At 40.4% G+C, this 17087-nt stretch overlaps 1 protein-coding gene across 3 annotated transcripts in view; it reads right to left on the minus strand.

The window, feature by feature from the left end:
• SAMD12 (sterile alpha motif domain containing 12) overlaps nucleotides 1–17087 on the minus strand; it is a 165071-nt gene that overhangs the window by 64972 nt on the left and 83012 nt on the right. The window contains exon 5 of one of the 3 annotated variants that reach the window (XM_027684347.1): nucleotides 14086–14418. The exons of the other annotated variants lie outside the window; for them this stretch is intronic. Within the exon in view, the coding sequence (XP_027540148.1) occupies nucleotides 14330–14418 (89 nt within the window). The 3' untranslated portion in view covers nucleotides 14086–14329. Of the gene's footprint in view, nucleotides 1–14085; nucleotides 14419–17087 lie in introns of those variants that run through there. 3 annotated transcript variants of the gene reach the window in all.

The raw sequence follows: 17087 nt of genomic DNA on the forward strand, positions 1-17087 counted from the left end.
GAACCAAAGAGCTGAACATGCCAAACAATACTTTTAAAGCTCAAAAATTGGTGTGCACTTGTAATACTTTACTTCCCTTAATTATAAATGAAAATTCTTCCTAATTTATGCCCAGGCTAGGTTGGACAATAAAGAGAACAGTTCTAAATAGAAACTAGAGATGCTAAAATCCATAACGCTGGGCATGGATGAATTTTATTCTCTGTTTGGCACATCTGTCAAGTACTGAGATCTGATGTGCTGATAAAACAAGACAGCTCATGGCAATAAACTTGTCAGATCCATCTGTTCTTCAGGACATCGAGAAGAAAAGGAATTGCTCCCTGTGGTATTCTGTACACTTGAGACCACTTCAGAGAGGTTTCCCTCTGCTGCTGACAGCAATTCAGCTCTACCACCCTAAGCCAGTGGTTTCCAGCCTTGTTCCATGTCTTCTACCTGGGCACGTTGTGTACCTGTGGCTTCCTCTCCCTACTCTCCACAGTCTGAGAATTGGTTGATGGGACAGGGATGTAACTATATTGGAAAGGCTTTGGCAAAGTCAGGAAACAAAACCCAGAAAAAAGAGTGAAATCCATACTCAGTCCATCCAACCCAGGGTGGCTCCCACAGTGGCTCTCAGCAGCTGCAGGCACCTCACTCTGCTCTGCATCTCAGACCTGGTTCACACACATTACGTCCTCCACTTTCTTAGAGTTACAACATCCCTTCTCATACTATTTCCGTGCTACATCAGGAAACTTCCACTGTGAATACGCCTTTATACCTCTTAAAACACAAGACAGTGGGCTAAGCATCTGAAGGTGACCTTGAGCAGACAACAGTTGCAGACAACAACACAACGTGCCACCATTTGTCCAGCTCCCCAAAGTGCAGCTGTGGCCAACACTGAACTGCAACACTGGCAGCTACCAAAGAGCCTCCCACTGCATGGCTCCAACACGGACCACACCAGCTGGAGCAGAACAAGCATAGAAACAGCTGACAGGACTGAGGTGTTCATGACAGAAATCATCTTCCAGCAGGGTTTTAACAAAAACCACATTTGAGCCACCTGCAGCCACATTCAAAGAGTTTGGCAGTCGTTCAGGGGATGTGCTACTTTCTCACAGGAAGGTAGAATTAAGGGCTTTCTTACAGGATATACCTCTGATAATGGGCTGACTATAATTATCTTTAAATCAAGTAACACCCATCCTTTTCTGCTTTTGACTGGCAGGACGAAAGAGGGAAGGAGATCTCCAGGCTAAATCAACACAGGAGGCCTAGATAACATGCATAAAGTTCAGATGCTTTCTGGAGGGAGCAGCCCTCAGTTTTGGCCATAGGGAGGTAAGAAAAAAATATACAAAAGCCTGTTTGTACCGTATACTAGTCAAATATCCATATTATCCAACCTACCTGAAAAGCAAATATCCAGTAAGTCAGAGCTCACTAGAAAAGATCCTGCTTTGCTCAGTCCTTCCAGATTAGTCCCAATTTTGAGAGGTTTTTACATCTTGTTTCAACTTCCCCCTAAATATTTAAAGCTAACGCTGAGTTGCTGGTGTTGAACCCAGGCTGTAACAGTTCCTCTGAGAATCACTTGCTGTAGCTGGAAACCATCCTAACTCTCACAAAGCAAGACAGCCAAACAACTTTTCCTCTAATACACTGGACTCCAAGTGCAGGACACACAAGAGTAGGGCATAAATGTTATGAGATGGGATGAAAAGGGCCCATGGAGTTGGGGGGTGCCCTTCCCAGAAACTGTAGTCTCTGCCATGCATTGCCAGATGAAGCTGGTCTGGAGATCACAGGTGGGCATGCGTGGATGTGGCATTCAGATGGGCAGGTGAATTTGTATAAACATCTTTACCCTTCAACTTATCATGCAGCACGTATGTATAGAGTGAGAAAGGGGGGGTCACAGAATGGATAGGGGCTCTGGTGAAGCCCTGCAGAAAAAGGAGAAAACCACAGAAGTCTTGCAATGCATGAGAGAGGACAACGCTGGATCGGACCCATACTGACTCATTCTGCTAAGCAGCAGAGGCAAGGGATTAAGTATATCACCCATTGTAGTTCAAGAAGGCATGTACATTATCAGTTACTTAAAAAAGGCTGACAAAAATTGTGAAGGAAAAAAACAAGCAATCAGAGCTGAGGGTCTGATTACTGAACCCCAGAAATATCCTTTTGGAAAGTTGGCCTTATTTGCTGTAAATCAGTTTCAGCAGCCAATTTAAAGCTACCACACCAGCATGCTGTTATACGTAAGTTAATAAGCATTTACTACTGATGGTTTCTGCAGCGGCTGTTTAATTTTTAATCATACCCCTAATTTACTGTTTACATTTTTAGCCAATTAGACACACACAACATGTGTGTGTGTCTGAGACAGGGAGAACATGGAAACCTGTGTTTATTTAAGAAGCACAATGCCTTGCTCTCTAAATGAGGAGATACATGTGTCTCCTGCTTGAATTTTTTTCACGTAGCCCTCTTATTTTTCAGGAGAATGCCATCTCAGGCTGTTGTGTTATGTTGCATCATTCTGCTGCCAGAAATGGGCACCACTGACCTCTCTGTGCAATGCTATACCTGGAGTTAGGAATTGAATGTCATTAAAATAGCCACGGCTAAGAAATGGACAGTTTTACTGGCACTTTCCTGAACAGAAATCCCAGCATCACTTTTCATCTGTAGATCAGGCATTTAGGTAACACCCCTGGGTCACCCTCCTCCTCCTCATCCACATTTTAACCTTCCATTAGTTTCCTATAGTCATAACAGTAGATGCACTGAAGGGATGCTTATTTTTAAGCACTGAAAATTTTTCATGGTGATCAACAGTAACAATTACAGAAGGAGAGTAAATAAACCAAAGGATAGAGCTTCAGAGAGAATTGGGTGGTGATGGAAGGATAGTGATTAGAACATCTCAGAGCCCAAGAGATGAGCTAATCACAAATAAAATAATATTACTACCTGACATGCTGTTTGGTGTAATGCCTGAGATTAAAAAAAGAATCAAAAAAGGAGAGCCAGAAATGCACTCAGCAGAGGCATAATGTGGTGGATATGGATCCTGGCAGAGCTCTCAGGAGGTGATCTGACACCCAGCACAACCCCTGTTCCTGTGCCTTCCACATTCAGACTGCCTCCGGTCACAGGCGCAGCTGTACAGCAAATTAGGACAGGCAGTAACAGGACTGCACGCTCCTCAGACAGGGACTGCTCTCACTCCCAGCAGGCAGAGGCCAAAGGGAAAAGGCCGGACTCTTTGTTTCCCCCATGTAGCATCTACTTCAAGGAGATGATGACAGGTACCTGAAGACCTCCACAGCAAAGATTTAAATGGAGGTACCTGACCAGGGCTCACAGCCTTCTCCTGCTGTGTTCATGGCTTGACACCTGAATACTCACATCCCACTGCACATGCATTCCTTGCATCCTTGAGAGCTATGCTGAGAAACCCAGACTGCCATTTACTCTATTTTGTTTTCAGGAAGAATAAAAAAAGATGCAATTCTCTCCCTCTGAAAATATAACACCTCCAATTTCACTTTGTTTTCTCTCCAGCACAAGAAAGGTAAAGATAGGAAATCAATACATTCATAGAAAAAAAAAACCATCTAAAATTCCCATAAAAGGAAGAAACTACAGGGCTATGGCTATAGATGTCCTAACAGGGGCAAAACAATTGTGCTGAGGTAAAAAACAAACAAATAGACAGAAATAAACTGCTTTTAGAGTAAATGCTACAGATTACAGTACACCTTTTCAGAAGCCACTGCACTCTGTAGCGAGAGCACTGGGCAGTCACACACGGCCCTCACGCAGGAACTGTTCCTAAAAACACCCACCCCCAGCAATCGCTGCCGAGTACACACAGCCCTGCACTCCAGGAACTGGGCTCCTGTGTTTAAAACAAAAGCTGTCGGCATCAGTCAGGCAGCTCAAAAAGGCAGCTTCAGCTCTTGTTTTCTTCTTTGCCCCCGGGAGCAGGAACTTGCAGCAAGGAAGGAGGAGACTGTGTAATAAAAAGGAGACAGGAAGGTCTCCAGTAGGCTCCGAGTCCTAAAGATAGCAAGGAAACTAGCACGAAGGGAAGGAGGAAACCACCCTCCCACATAAGAGGAAACCCCAAAATAAAACCTTTTGGCAGATGGTAAAAGGCTTTAAGTATTCAATAAAACAAATAAGCTGTGTGAGAATGCAAAAGAGCTTTAAGGGAGACACAGAAAGACCAAACAAAAGGCATAAGAAGCTTGTTTTTTTCCGTCACTCTTCTGTGTTATTATTTCATTTTTGGGTAGGGTTTTTTTCTACCAGCTTTTCTATTTAATTGAAACTATGCAATTCATGGTTTTCAACAGACTTACAACTTCACCGCTCATACTAATTAATTATATGAAAGGGAAAAAGTTTTCATTAAGTTTTCTGAATTACAAGGTATAGTTCAGTTACAGTGAACATTTCATCTGGGGCTCTCCGCCTGGTCCTGGCCTTCCTGTCTAAGACTGGATCCAGCTCAACAGAGGCAACAAAATCCACAGTCATAAAAAAATAATAAAAATAGTTTAATATTTGTATCAGGCTCAACCACATCCAGATGAAAGAAGAACTCAGAGGACTAAGATCTGTTTAACTGGAGTTATTAAAACACTCATGTCTGAGAAAAATTGCTGAAGTGCAGGTAAGTTATAAACCTATCCCAAGACAATATATAAAATGTGTTCTTGTCCACTTTAGACTAAAGGATCATTTAAACTACAAGTAAGAAAACAATCTCAAAATCCTTAAACCAGAACTTGCAACTCTTTAAAGCACCTAAATGTTGCTTTAATTTTACTACCAGTGAGCAGTAGTTAGGCTCAGTTAAAAAAAAAGGTGCAGAAAAAAAGGTGCAATTTAACAGCACAGAATACCCAGATATTGCTAACAGGTACAGATAAAGACAATAAAATTACTACACTAAGGCAGTGAAAGTTTGGTGTCAAATTAACAGTGGGTAACCTCACTTGTTATATGTTTCATGCTGGAAAGCAAAACGGAGGAAAAGCTACTGCCTACTTTTCCTCTATTAAATTTAGGTATCCCAAATTAGATGACGAGTCCTCCAGCTGACAGAGGCAGGAAGTTCCAGAGGGCAGTATATTGCACCTATCATTAACACCTGTTCTAGAAGGGCACAGATTATCTCCGGGGGTGGCTGTTGCTTATTTGTTGGTTATTTGAGCATAATGATGAGCAACTCAATGCAAGCAATGAGTTCAACTAGACACCAAAGTTTTAGCTGGATAATATATGATGTGACAAAGACTCTTCAAACTGCTCAAGCTAAAAGACAGTATAATTGTTTTTATCTTTGATTATGCCATTTGAGTATAGAGCATGACTAAAAAGAGTAAGATAAAAGCAGCTTTTGGGTTTCATTTCCAGCAGTGATTATGAAATTAGGATTGCAAATAACACAGGCAGTGCACATCATCAAAAGAGATTTTGAGATCAAACGAAAAATAGGTTTTATATAATTAAGAAAAAAGTTGTAAAGATAGTAAAATATAAAAATTGTATTTTTGATACAACAAAATGCAAGGGATTGTATTTTTCAATTTTAGAGAGACCTATGGTGGGTTAGAGAACAGAACACTTATGTTTCTCTATTTGTGGTTTTAATTAAGTTACTAAAAAGGTTTATGGATTTGATCCAAAGGTCAGCAAAGTCATTGGTACCCTTCATTGATTTGAATGGGCTTCATAGTCTCATGCTGCACAGGAAAAATGGGGTTGATCCTGTTCTCATTCTTACTAGTTTCACATCTCACTGCAACCAATGGAGCATTACTCCTTCATCTGCACTTACAGAACCAACAGCAAATTTGAGGTCTCCGATTTTTAATAGGAGATAATTGGGATATAACCAGTTTGTAGCTGCCAGTAGACATAAATTTAGATTCTTCTTACTAGAGTAGCTACTCTTGCTATTTGAATTGATACAGAATGTGTGCAGGAAGAATAAGGATCAGTTTTAAGTCAACTAAAGGTTTTTTCAAAGACTTTATCCAAATTAATCATAAGCAGGTGAAACTTAAGGAAGACACTACCTTTAGGGGCTCCTAATTTCTAGAGACACCCTTAATAAAAGGATTTCTTTCTTCTAGTCCCAGAATCTGTTTGCATTCCTTACCTAAATAGCCTGTGTTCTGATCATCTCGATCATAAGAAAACACTGAAGAAATTAGTAAAGCATATATTCTCATACCAGAATTATCATGTGATCAGCAAAGCCATATAGAAGTAAAGTAAAATTCCCACAGTGACATTCCCATTACTAGAGAGAACCAAAAAGATGTCAGGAACAGCAGTAACAGTATAATAACGGAAAACACGAGTTGCTGACAAAGCAACAGTCACCCATTTTAGTGCTTATCACAGCAGCTGATATTTAAGAAGGGAGAAATAAAATTTATCAACAAATCTAGTATGCAAATATCAGTAAAAAATAATAAAGCGCATGGAAAGAGCTTATTAGGATTAGAAGAAAAGAAAACACAATATTTATTATGGTATGTGAGAAAAACCTCCACACCTAAATGAAACATTTCTAGAAAAAGACAAAAAATGCTCATAGATGACTTATTGTATGAAGTTACCTCCCAGCAAAAAGACATTCATTAGCTTGATGGGCTGTAAGGACTGGTTGCCTTTCTATGACCCTCAAATAAAGATGCTCCAGGTTTAAGCAAAGATGTAAAAAATTCAACAATATTATTGCTCAGCGTCACAGTCAACAGCTGTAACAATGGATGGCAGCCACACTGCTGGACAGTAAAGCAGCTCCTGAGTCTAGCAAAAGGTCTGTTCACAAACTACCCAGGTGACAACTGATTTGTCAGTGGAGCTTTAGAGGTAGAACTATCCTCCCCTTCCTCTTTCCTGTCCCTTTCATCTGAAATACAGTTTGTTTGCTTCAAGGTCTTTCAAGTTTGCACTGAGAATTATAACTGCCATGACTCTGGGAGCGATCAGTGTAGGGAATTTTCAAAGGTTTTTCTTCATCCTTAATTGCCTGACACTTTTAAAAGCCTAAGATGATGCTGATTGCTCCTTCCGACATTCTTTAAATAGTCTTTAAATACGGCTGGACCATCTTGGCACCTTATGACAGAAAATCACAAGGAACTGCTGAAAAGTGTTTCACATAGCTACACTCTCTGGAACATGGTAAAGAAATTCCTCACCAGACAACTGTAGTCTAATCAGCCCTTTAAAACATTCAGGCTAAAGGGAAATCAACAAAAGAAACCTGGGAGATAATAATCTCTTGGCCCAACTTTAACAACAATCCTCAGTACCTCAGGACTTCTTAAAGGAATGAAAGTCAAAAGAAATAAGGGTAAGAAAGAATGCTTTCCTCTTTATTCCTCAAGAAGACTGGAATGACCTAACACTTCAAAAAATGAAGGAAATGTGATTACCATTCCCTCTCCATCTCTACATCTGAAATATGCTGAAGTGCAAAGAAAACAAAACCCATACAGCTTAGAGGATTTTGGAGAGTAAATTTTAAGAACAGAAGCTTTGCATTACTGAAAAAGGTAAAATCAGTTAGTAAAAACCTCATCTTCTTGCTGTCAAGACCTTTTTTTCTTTCATGTCTTTCTCTCACAATCCAGCTCCTGAAAGTCCTACACAACAGCACTCTTTCAGTGCAGCAAAACGAGAACTGAACTTCAGAGTCTGCTGGCTGACACTACCAGCAGTAAGCCTCTCAACTGGTCTCACTGAAGAATGAAAGAATATGACAAAATTACTTGTTTCAAGGCCCACGTGTTGGAGTTGCTTCAACTCCACCTCATTTCATCAAATGCCACCTGATGGCCACTGCTTGTGCCAGACAAATAGACTGGGAAGATGTGAATCCTATTTCTAGTGGAGAGGACTCAGAACTCTAAGACCATGTCAATGTATGTGCCTTCAGACTGCGCTCAAGCTTGAAGGGGAACCTCGACACGCTTTTTTGTTCACATAAAAAAGTCTATAACTTGCTTATCCCTACAGTTCCTGAGGATAATAGCTCCAGCCCTCTTTTATAGTTGAACAAGTATGCCAAGTCAGAGTCCTGACATATTGTACCAGGCTGTGTGGATGTAAAATGCAGTGCCATTTCTGAGTCTGGCTATTTTCCAATCAGGTTGTCTTCAGATCGAAGTCATTGTATAAGCCAAATGTATGTAAACCAACTATTCTAACAATGTGGTTAAGCTTAACTGAGTATAAGCTGTAAGATGTGGATGAAAACTGTAGTTGAGGAGCTTCAGAACTTCGGTATTGCCAAGCACATACTGCCTAAAACTCAACTCATCACTAACATGGAGAAAAATAGTCAAAGACTGACTCAATGCCATTACAGGTGATACCTTTGGAAAAACACTGAAGTTCTTACAGAGCAACTCACTGCAGATTTTCTCAATGTATCTTTTCTTTGTTCAGGTAACTTCTAACAATTCAGCTGACTAGGAGGCATTTTTACTGATGCAAGTATTTTTCAATTTTAGGATGATACAATACAACTGTAGCTGAACTGCAAGCTGAGAAATACAGTTTTTTAAAACAACAATTCCCTGACACATTTCCATTCACATTCATGTTGCAAATTAAGGCTGCTGTATTTATGCTGTCATCTGCTGGAATTAACACTTAAAAAATTTATAGATGCTTCATGAGTACATAGGCCGTATAGAGGTAAATCACACATTTCTTTGAAAACTTTTCAGAATTTTGTTAGAATTCAGAACTTGAACACCAAGGACCACAAGATCATTGTTAATACACTTCAATTTATTATTTTATAGGGAATCAATTTCAATTAAAATCCATTGAAATAGTGACTGAAAAAAATTCTATAATATTGATCTTATGGAGGAACCAGCATAGTTAAAATTATTAATCATACTTGAGCATGTCATAAAACACTAGGCTAGTACCCATGTTTTATGATCAAGTCAAATAAAGGCTTTAAAATAACCCAACCTTTCCTTTGTGGAAGATGCCAGAGATCTGCATACTGCTAAGTAATAAAGAAGCAGTTCATAACACTGCTGACTGCCTATGTATAACTAAGTAAATGAAGGTGCTCTATCATATGAAGCATAAATGCCATTAAGAGTAAACTTTTATTTGAATAGAACCACATTCATTTTTAAAATTACAGTACAGAAAGGCTTTTAAAGAATGTGAATGAAAATAAGAGAAGCTTTTAAATAAAACAGGTTCTTTTTATACACATAGAAAAGCAACTTTTACAAAGGCATAAAAAAGAGAAGGTTTTTTCCTGCCTCCCTTGAATCTTTCCAGTAATTAGAAATTTTTATTGCAATGGCCATAAACTCCAGCAACAACAGGAAGAAAAATGCTTTTGAACTCTTTGGCAACGTTCACCTTTAGGGATTCAAACCAGCAAAACTTCATTTTATGTTTTCAAAAAGACTTTAAGTGACTTTCATGTTTGTTAGAAGTGCCAATATAGTGAAACACTTTACAAACAAGACACATTCATGCAGGCGCCAGCAATACCAGTTTCATAAAATCACAAAGATGGTGTCACCAAAACTCATCTGAGCAGAGGGCAATTCGTCCAACTTTCAGACCAATTTTTTTTTTAGCGTGGGAGTTTACATCTAGGCTTAGCAAGTGGGAATTTATCTCACCCACCTTTAGTCATCTACCGTGCAGACAAATACATCTGCCAACCATCTCAAGCATCTGTAATAATCAATGAAGAACAACAGGTATAATTCATCTGATGCCTCTGAGGTGTGACTGATGGATCTGAAATACAGAGGATGTCTAGCTACTGCAGTGTGCACATGACAGTAGGGTTGCTTAGATCGTCTGTGGAAGGCAGAAGATATCCAGCTGAAGGCGTGCCAAATTAGGCTTTGGCAATTTTGGCACCACTGAGGCTGCCAGTGACTAAATTTTAGTTTGTAAAAAACTTCTTGTGAACAACTTGTTTCATACAAGCATGAGACAGATTCCCAATGGACACTAAAAGAATTAGGCAGGGCGATAGTCTTCCAAATGCAGCAATTCTGAGTGCTGGGGAGCCCAAGTGAATGGAACCACAGAGAGGGGCCAGGGTTCTGGGCTCTGCCTAAACAGCATCTGCTACTACTAGACGCTCAGTACTGGGACAGAGGGATGCTGGATCCAACTGAGAATGGCACTTCTTATCTTCTTATTTCTGATGTTATCCACTCAGTTTGACAATAAAAGTGTTAGTTGATGAAGACAGTCAGGTTTGAAACAGAAGCCCAGCAGTGAAAATTTTTATGTACTTCCTAAGGGGTCAGGAGTATAGTTAGGGCTCTGATTTCCTCAGTTCTTTTATAAAGCAACTGTCAAGGGCATGTAGTAACAAAACAAGGGGGGATGGCTTTAGACTGAATGAGGGTAGGTTTAAATTGAACATAAGGAAGAAATTCTTTACTGTGAGGGTGGTGAAGCACTGGAAGAGGTTGCCCAGAGAGGCTGTGGATGCCCCATCCCTGGAAATGTTCAAAGCCAGGCTGGATGGGGCTTTGAGCAACCTGGTCTAGTGGAAGATGTCCCTGTGTTGCAGAGGGGTTGGAACTAGATGGCCTAAAGGTCCCTTCCAACCCAAACCATTCTATGATCAACCCTAACTTTATTCTATGTCCAATTTCTGGAAAAATCTTATTAGAAATGAGAAATGCGTTTCATTGTAAATGGTATCATCTTACAATATGTAAACTTGATTTATTTAAACTCTGTGTGAAAGACTGTACCTATTCCTGGAATCCTTTTTACCAGTCTGTTCTTTTCAGCTGAGTAAAAACAAGTGATTTCCACTGGCACTGATCACAAACAGCTGTTGTTAAATAACAGACTTTGCTGAAAACTTTCCTATTTAGTCTTTCATGACTGGCTGCAGCATAAGCAGCAATATTTTACTTGTTTTTCTTAAACTTTGAGAAAAATTGTTTTTTCTCTTTCCAATTTACACATGAGTGGGGGAATACATACATATATATGTGTGTGTTTATATATAATAATGGCCTGTCTTCGCGAACGAAGATTTTGGGAAAGGTCTTTTACCTTTCCAGCCTGCGCAATGGATTTTTTAGGTGAGACACAGCATGCGCTGAACTGAGCCCACCCTTTAATCCTAAGGTTCATCTGCCGGGGCCAAGCAAGCTTGGACAATGGCAGTGAGGTCCTCAGGACGTAGGTTTGTTTAGAGTGACCTTCTCATAGATGGATGGCCTCACAGGGCTAACGAGCTCCATCTGCCCGGGGGACCTGGAATCGAACCTGGGTCACAGCGGTGAGAGTGCCGCATCCTAACCACTAGGCCACCAGGGGTCCCGTGTTTATATATATGTAATACATATTCACTAAACATGTAAGACAGCTTTGGGTATGCATTAGGTCAGAAGGACTAAACTTCCCAGACCAAATTTTCCAGTAGACTGACTTCTGAGAAATTTGAAAAGCAGGAATGAAAAAAAAAATCAACATTAATAAAATAAGAAAACCAGACAACTGCAATCATGTTCTTGTAATCATACAAAACAGCTAATACAACATTCCCAGTAGACTGAATTGCAATATTATTTATAGAAACACATAAAAATGCAAGCAAATCATAATGTGCTAAATTCTTGCCAGAAGTTCATCAATACAAATTTCATAGTTGCTACATGTTTCCTTATTCACATTGCAAACTAATATACTACACATACTGAAGGACGATTCTGTGCTAAACCTATCCAGAGTGCATTACAATGTATTGTCCAGTGTATTGGAACTTATTTTACCTGTCAGCTGAATCACTCAGTTATTCAATATGAATATGTATTAGCATCACAGCAATAGCTAAAAGGTAACTAACAGTACCACAGTAATTCAATGGTCTGCCAGGGACCATTGATTGCACTGCAAAGTATATTCTTCAGGTTAGAAACCAGCCACATGAAATTCAAATAACTGATGCCATAGATGGAATTTGATATTTATCGCCACTGATGCATGTATTTTAGACATTTTATCTGCGCTCAGATACACACTCCACATACAATATTGTGTTTCAGCTAAAACAAATGAAAACCATACAGAACCCCTAAGTGCATACTTGTAACCTGAAAAAAAATTATTTTCCGAAGTCTTAACAGTGCCTAAAGTCTGAAAAGCCTCTCAGGAACAACCACAGCTTCTGACTCCAGAGCCTACGTCCTCTGTTAAGTGTTGAAACTGTCCTCGACTGGAAGTGGGACAAATACAACGAAGACCGCTCTTTTGTAGGCTAGTAGATGGTAACAAAGTTGTTTTACATTCTTGGAAAGTGGTGTTAAGTACAAATGCAATGGTTCCTACGGTCGTACAGGAAAAAAGGACATACAAATAAACCCATATTGAGAAAAAGGTTAAGATTTCTTTACCTATAATCAGACAATTTAGCATGCTGAGTCCTGGAACACAGTTTTCATGCTATGATAAGGGATAAACTACCACTACTGGGTAATTTCTGACAGTGTTTCCATGATACACTTTGTGTTCAACTCACAAGGTCTCTCAGACATTTTGGAGCATAACAGGAGCACAGAGTAAAGGAAATCAGCTGGGAATTAAGCTTGCTGGAGCTTTTCCGAAATATCAAGTGGTTTTTTTCTGTGCCTTGAATAGATGCCATATATGCAACCTATGCACAAAACATTTGCATAAGTAATCTGTGCTCTAAGAAGAAAGGCCCTTCCTGACTAGCTGGAAGCTCCAGGGTTAGGGAAATGAAAACGGTGAGGTCAACACAATGAAAACAAAAGAATGTGTCTCTGGTAAGAGGACAGTCAAGATTTCAATTACTGCAGGCCTCGGAATACAAGAGACATGAAACCAAGGTTCCTCAAGTGTAACACACTTCTTCCCAGCTGTCTGGAAAGACAAACACACTGCCTACCTGGAGCACTCACAGAGGCAACATCTGCTGTTTTTTACAGACAAGAAAGAACATTTTTGATGGAAGGAACTCATGTCCTTCAGGTAGCAAAACCTTGGGTCCAGAATGTACGCAAGGAAGAAAATAGTACATCCTGGAAGTGTAACAGGATGGCTCTCTATCGCAAACCTCAGTTGCACTGACTTCTTTACAGGGATGACAAAGAAACGGGCTGATCTCAAACAAGAATTCTTCAAGGGACATGAAGGACAGTAAGCAACAACAGTTTAGATGCCACAGGATCCATAAAGCCTACACAGCACAGAACCAGCAACCTGCAATTGCTTTCTCTTAGCTCCAGTTGACCTTTCAGTTTTGCACTTTGCAAGGTCCTACGTTCTCAAAATTTCTGACCACTCAAGTCCCTTTTCAAGCAGGTGTGAAACTCCAAATCATTCATGCTGTGTACTGGAGCCACCACAGCAGGGAAGGTCTTGATATGTGGGAATTTGGAAGATGGGAGTGAGCCTAGTACATTAAAGCTTTGATTATGGAAAATGACAACAAATCTCACATGCAGTGATGCAAGCTGGAATGACAGTGCTCAGGTTCCTCCCAACTTTACATTCAGAAGGTAAAAGTGGATAAGGTGAACAGGAAGTAGCATTACATTTCTGACAGACTGGGAGAGTTCAGTGCCAAATAGCTCAAATTTTCATGAAGCCTGCCTTTAGTATTAACAGGCTGATAATGCTCTCAAAATCCTTGTAAAACACTTTGACTAGGGAGGGTTTCATGGTCCTGACTTACTCACCACACGCGCCCTGAAGACAATGTTTCTGTTAAAAAGTTCCTCTAAAACCAAGTGAATGATCCATCACTAGAATAAACGGCTCTTACTTGTTCTTTGCTCAGAGTTATAGAATCATAGAATGGTTTGGGTTGGAAGGAACCTTAAAGATCATCTAGATCCAACACTCCTGACCTAGGCAAGAACATCTTGCACTAGACCAGGTTGCTCAAAGCCCCATCCAATCTGGCCTTGAACACTTCCAGGGATGGGGCAGCCACAGCTCTCTGGACAACCTGCACCAGTGCCTCACCACCCTCACAGTAAAGAATTTCTTCCTTGTGTCCTACCTAAACCCACCCTCTTTCCTTTTGAAGCCATTAGCCCTTGCCTTATCACCATGTGTCCCTAAAAGTCCCTCTCCAGCTCCTTGTAGGTGCCCTTTGGGTACTAGAAGGCTGCTATAAGGTCTTCCTGGAGCCTTCTCTTCTCCAGGCTGAAGAAGCCCAACTCTCTCAGCCTCTCTTCACAGAAGAGGTGCTCCACCCCTCTGATCATCATCATGGCCCTCATCTGTACTCACTCCAACAGGTTCATGTCTGACTTCCTCTTTGTTGGGATGCATTGCTCTTGAGCTTAGAGGAAGATGAGATGCAACTTTGATGGTCCTTGAGTTCCTTTCCTGGAAGAATACAGTGCTAGGGTTACCTTTACAGGTTTTGAATGGAAGTATGTTGGAAATAAGAAGAAAGGGAGGGAGGAAGGCAGGAAGGCGGGAAGGATCTTATTGTGACTACCATTGGGCACATATGTATTTCAGCAGCTGAGCATCAGTGCAGAATGAGCAGAAAACTTACTGAGGAAATAATTTCAACAGGTATCAACTGCTGAGATGATTTTCAATGGAGCACAAAGCTTTATTCAAACACATTTTGCTAGCAGGAGAAATAATGGCCTGGCAATATATTCATGTAGCACTTTGCCCTACATGAAACTCACAGAGGAGCTTAGGGGCCCAACATCATCTTAAATGCAGACATCATATAGTCCAAATCCAAAAATGCTTCTCCAGCTCAGCCCTTTGAGCAGATTGCTGTCTGTGGATACTTTGCTCAGAATCACACAGCACTGCTCTACCACTTTGAGGACAGTCTCTTCTATGTTAGCCCAAAGCAGGACTTGCATTGAGAAATCTCAAAATAACTTCTTCCTTCTCTGTGTAGTTATGTAATGTTTTTTTTTAAAAAAAATCTTTCAACTCAGGCTTACAGTGATAACAGTATAATAATGGTGTTTCCAACAGTGTGCAGCTCTCCCCAAGAGACACTGGAAGATATTTTGTCAAATTAGTTCCTCAACATCACTAAGTCAGAGAAAAAAAGCACAGATCAGTAGTTAGGCCTGTGCCCTTCTATCCTAGTGGAGGCTGGATAGTGTTTCTGCCAATAATAGCCTCAATCAGGCAGTTCTTGCTCCAAAGAAAAGTCTTCCTAAAACTGAAGACAAGACTTCAAACACACAATCACATAGTATTCTGGCTTTAAGATCCCCAGAACAGACTGGATGGTATCTTGAATGAAGAAGAATGAAACAGTTTTAAGTCATTTTCTGCAATAGGAATAGAAAAGAATGCTATTGCGTTTTTAAAATGAGTTTAACTTTCTCTACAGACAACAGAATACAAAACCACTTAAAGTATCTGGTAAGTATTATATAATGCTTTTTAAAAACTTTCCCTGCTTGCTCCAGTTTCAACTGGGGTATGAACTAAAGTCAGTGGAAGTCTTTTTGCTGACATCAATGGGCTCTGAATTAGGACCTCATTGCTTGCAACCCAGCTTGTGTGCTACATTAATTCAGAAATGGGTTTTAACAGCTTCTTTCACCTAACAATCTCCTGAGCTGTGCACTGAGAGACAGACAGAGGGCTTTTTTTCCCCCTCTTTTTGGAGGACTTTTTAGAGGACAGTAAAGCACAGTGCAGCAATAGCTACAGTGTGACCTCCACTTTGCAAGTGGAATTTCCAGAAGGCAGAAACTGCTTTTCAGAGAAAAAATGTTCTCCAAGTGTTCCCCAAACCAAAAAACCACTTACAGAAACCTATTCCAGTAACAACCTGGATTGGGAACATATAAATCATAATAAGGATATGAGTGGACACAGTCTGAAGAAACCAGCAAAAGGGACAGAACCAGTTTTGGAGAACAACTGACATACAAGCAGCTTTACAGACTGCACTACAGTGGAGAAATAACATTCCAACCTTAGTACTTTTAAGCAAGTATTTTCAACAGACACATGCTCCAACTTGGTGTAAATGAAGCAATAAGGGGCAGGAATACTGCTGTTATCCTGTCACTTAATTGTCCCCCCACTCTGGAACCATACAATCAACACAGCTTTGATGCACAGAGGAACGTTCTTACAAACTGTTGTTCTGCCCCATAACTTCAGCTCTATTTAAGATGAAAATAAACACAATTTTGGTTCTTCTGGTTTTTTAAAAGAGTTTTAAAACACTCTGCTTACTCTATTTTTATACACCTGAAAGGTGTCTGCTCTCATACCATCTTTGGTGGACCAATAGCACATGAAGATGGCTGGCTTCTGACTTTCAGACGAGGTTTTACAGTCCATGAGGTCCATTCACAGATTTGTTTATTAAAATTGTATTTCTATTGTTTTGTACTGTTTTCTTCCTCTCAAGGACAGGTTGCTCATGCTCACTCACACAGCCACTCCCAGCTGAGCTCTGAAACACAGGGCAACAACAAGCTCTTGTGGCTGGTGGTTACACCAGCAGCCACCCAGCCCTAAAAACCATAGCTCTGAATGCAGTGTGTTTTGTCTCACTTAACTCACCCGCTCCATTACCAGCTGTGGGTACTTGCTCACATGGTTAAGCTACAACAAACTACAAAGAGAGGATTAAATTCTTTTGACAGAAATTCTCAATTCAAGCAATTTCACCAAGGATATATTGGAGTGACACTGAAGTACAGCACAACAGCTAGCACCACTGTGGGGGAAGACAGCTAGAGCTGCACACCACTGGCTTTTTGTTAAGCTTGTACTGCCTTTCATAAAGCATATGATGGCTTGCCTTTATGGGATCAAACTTAATAACAATGTTCCTTCTACATGGAAGAGAGAGACTACATTAAACACACATCCATGCATCTATCCCTAGCCCATCCTTCATAGTCCAGCATCCTTTTACCAAAGTCCAAACTTGTATCCTCAACTGCATAAGCAAGGAATAGATCTTACATGATGCTGCCACAAAGTCCTTGAAATGGCAGTCACCACTGTCTGACTTGATCATAAGTCATACACCAGTTGATGTGTCC

The sequence above is a fragment of the Neopelma chrysocephalum genome, unplaced genomic scaffold, assembly GCF_003984885.1.
Source record: "Neopelma chrysocephalum unplaced genomic scaffold, ASM398488v2 Primary Assembly neopelma1_66, whole genome shotgun sequence".
Lineage (NCBI taxonomy): Eukaryota > Metazoa > Chordata > Aves > Passeriformes > Pipridae > Neopelma > Neopelma chrysocephalum.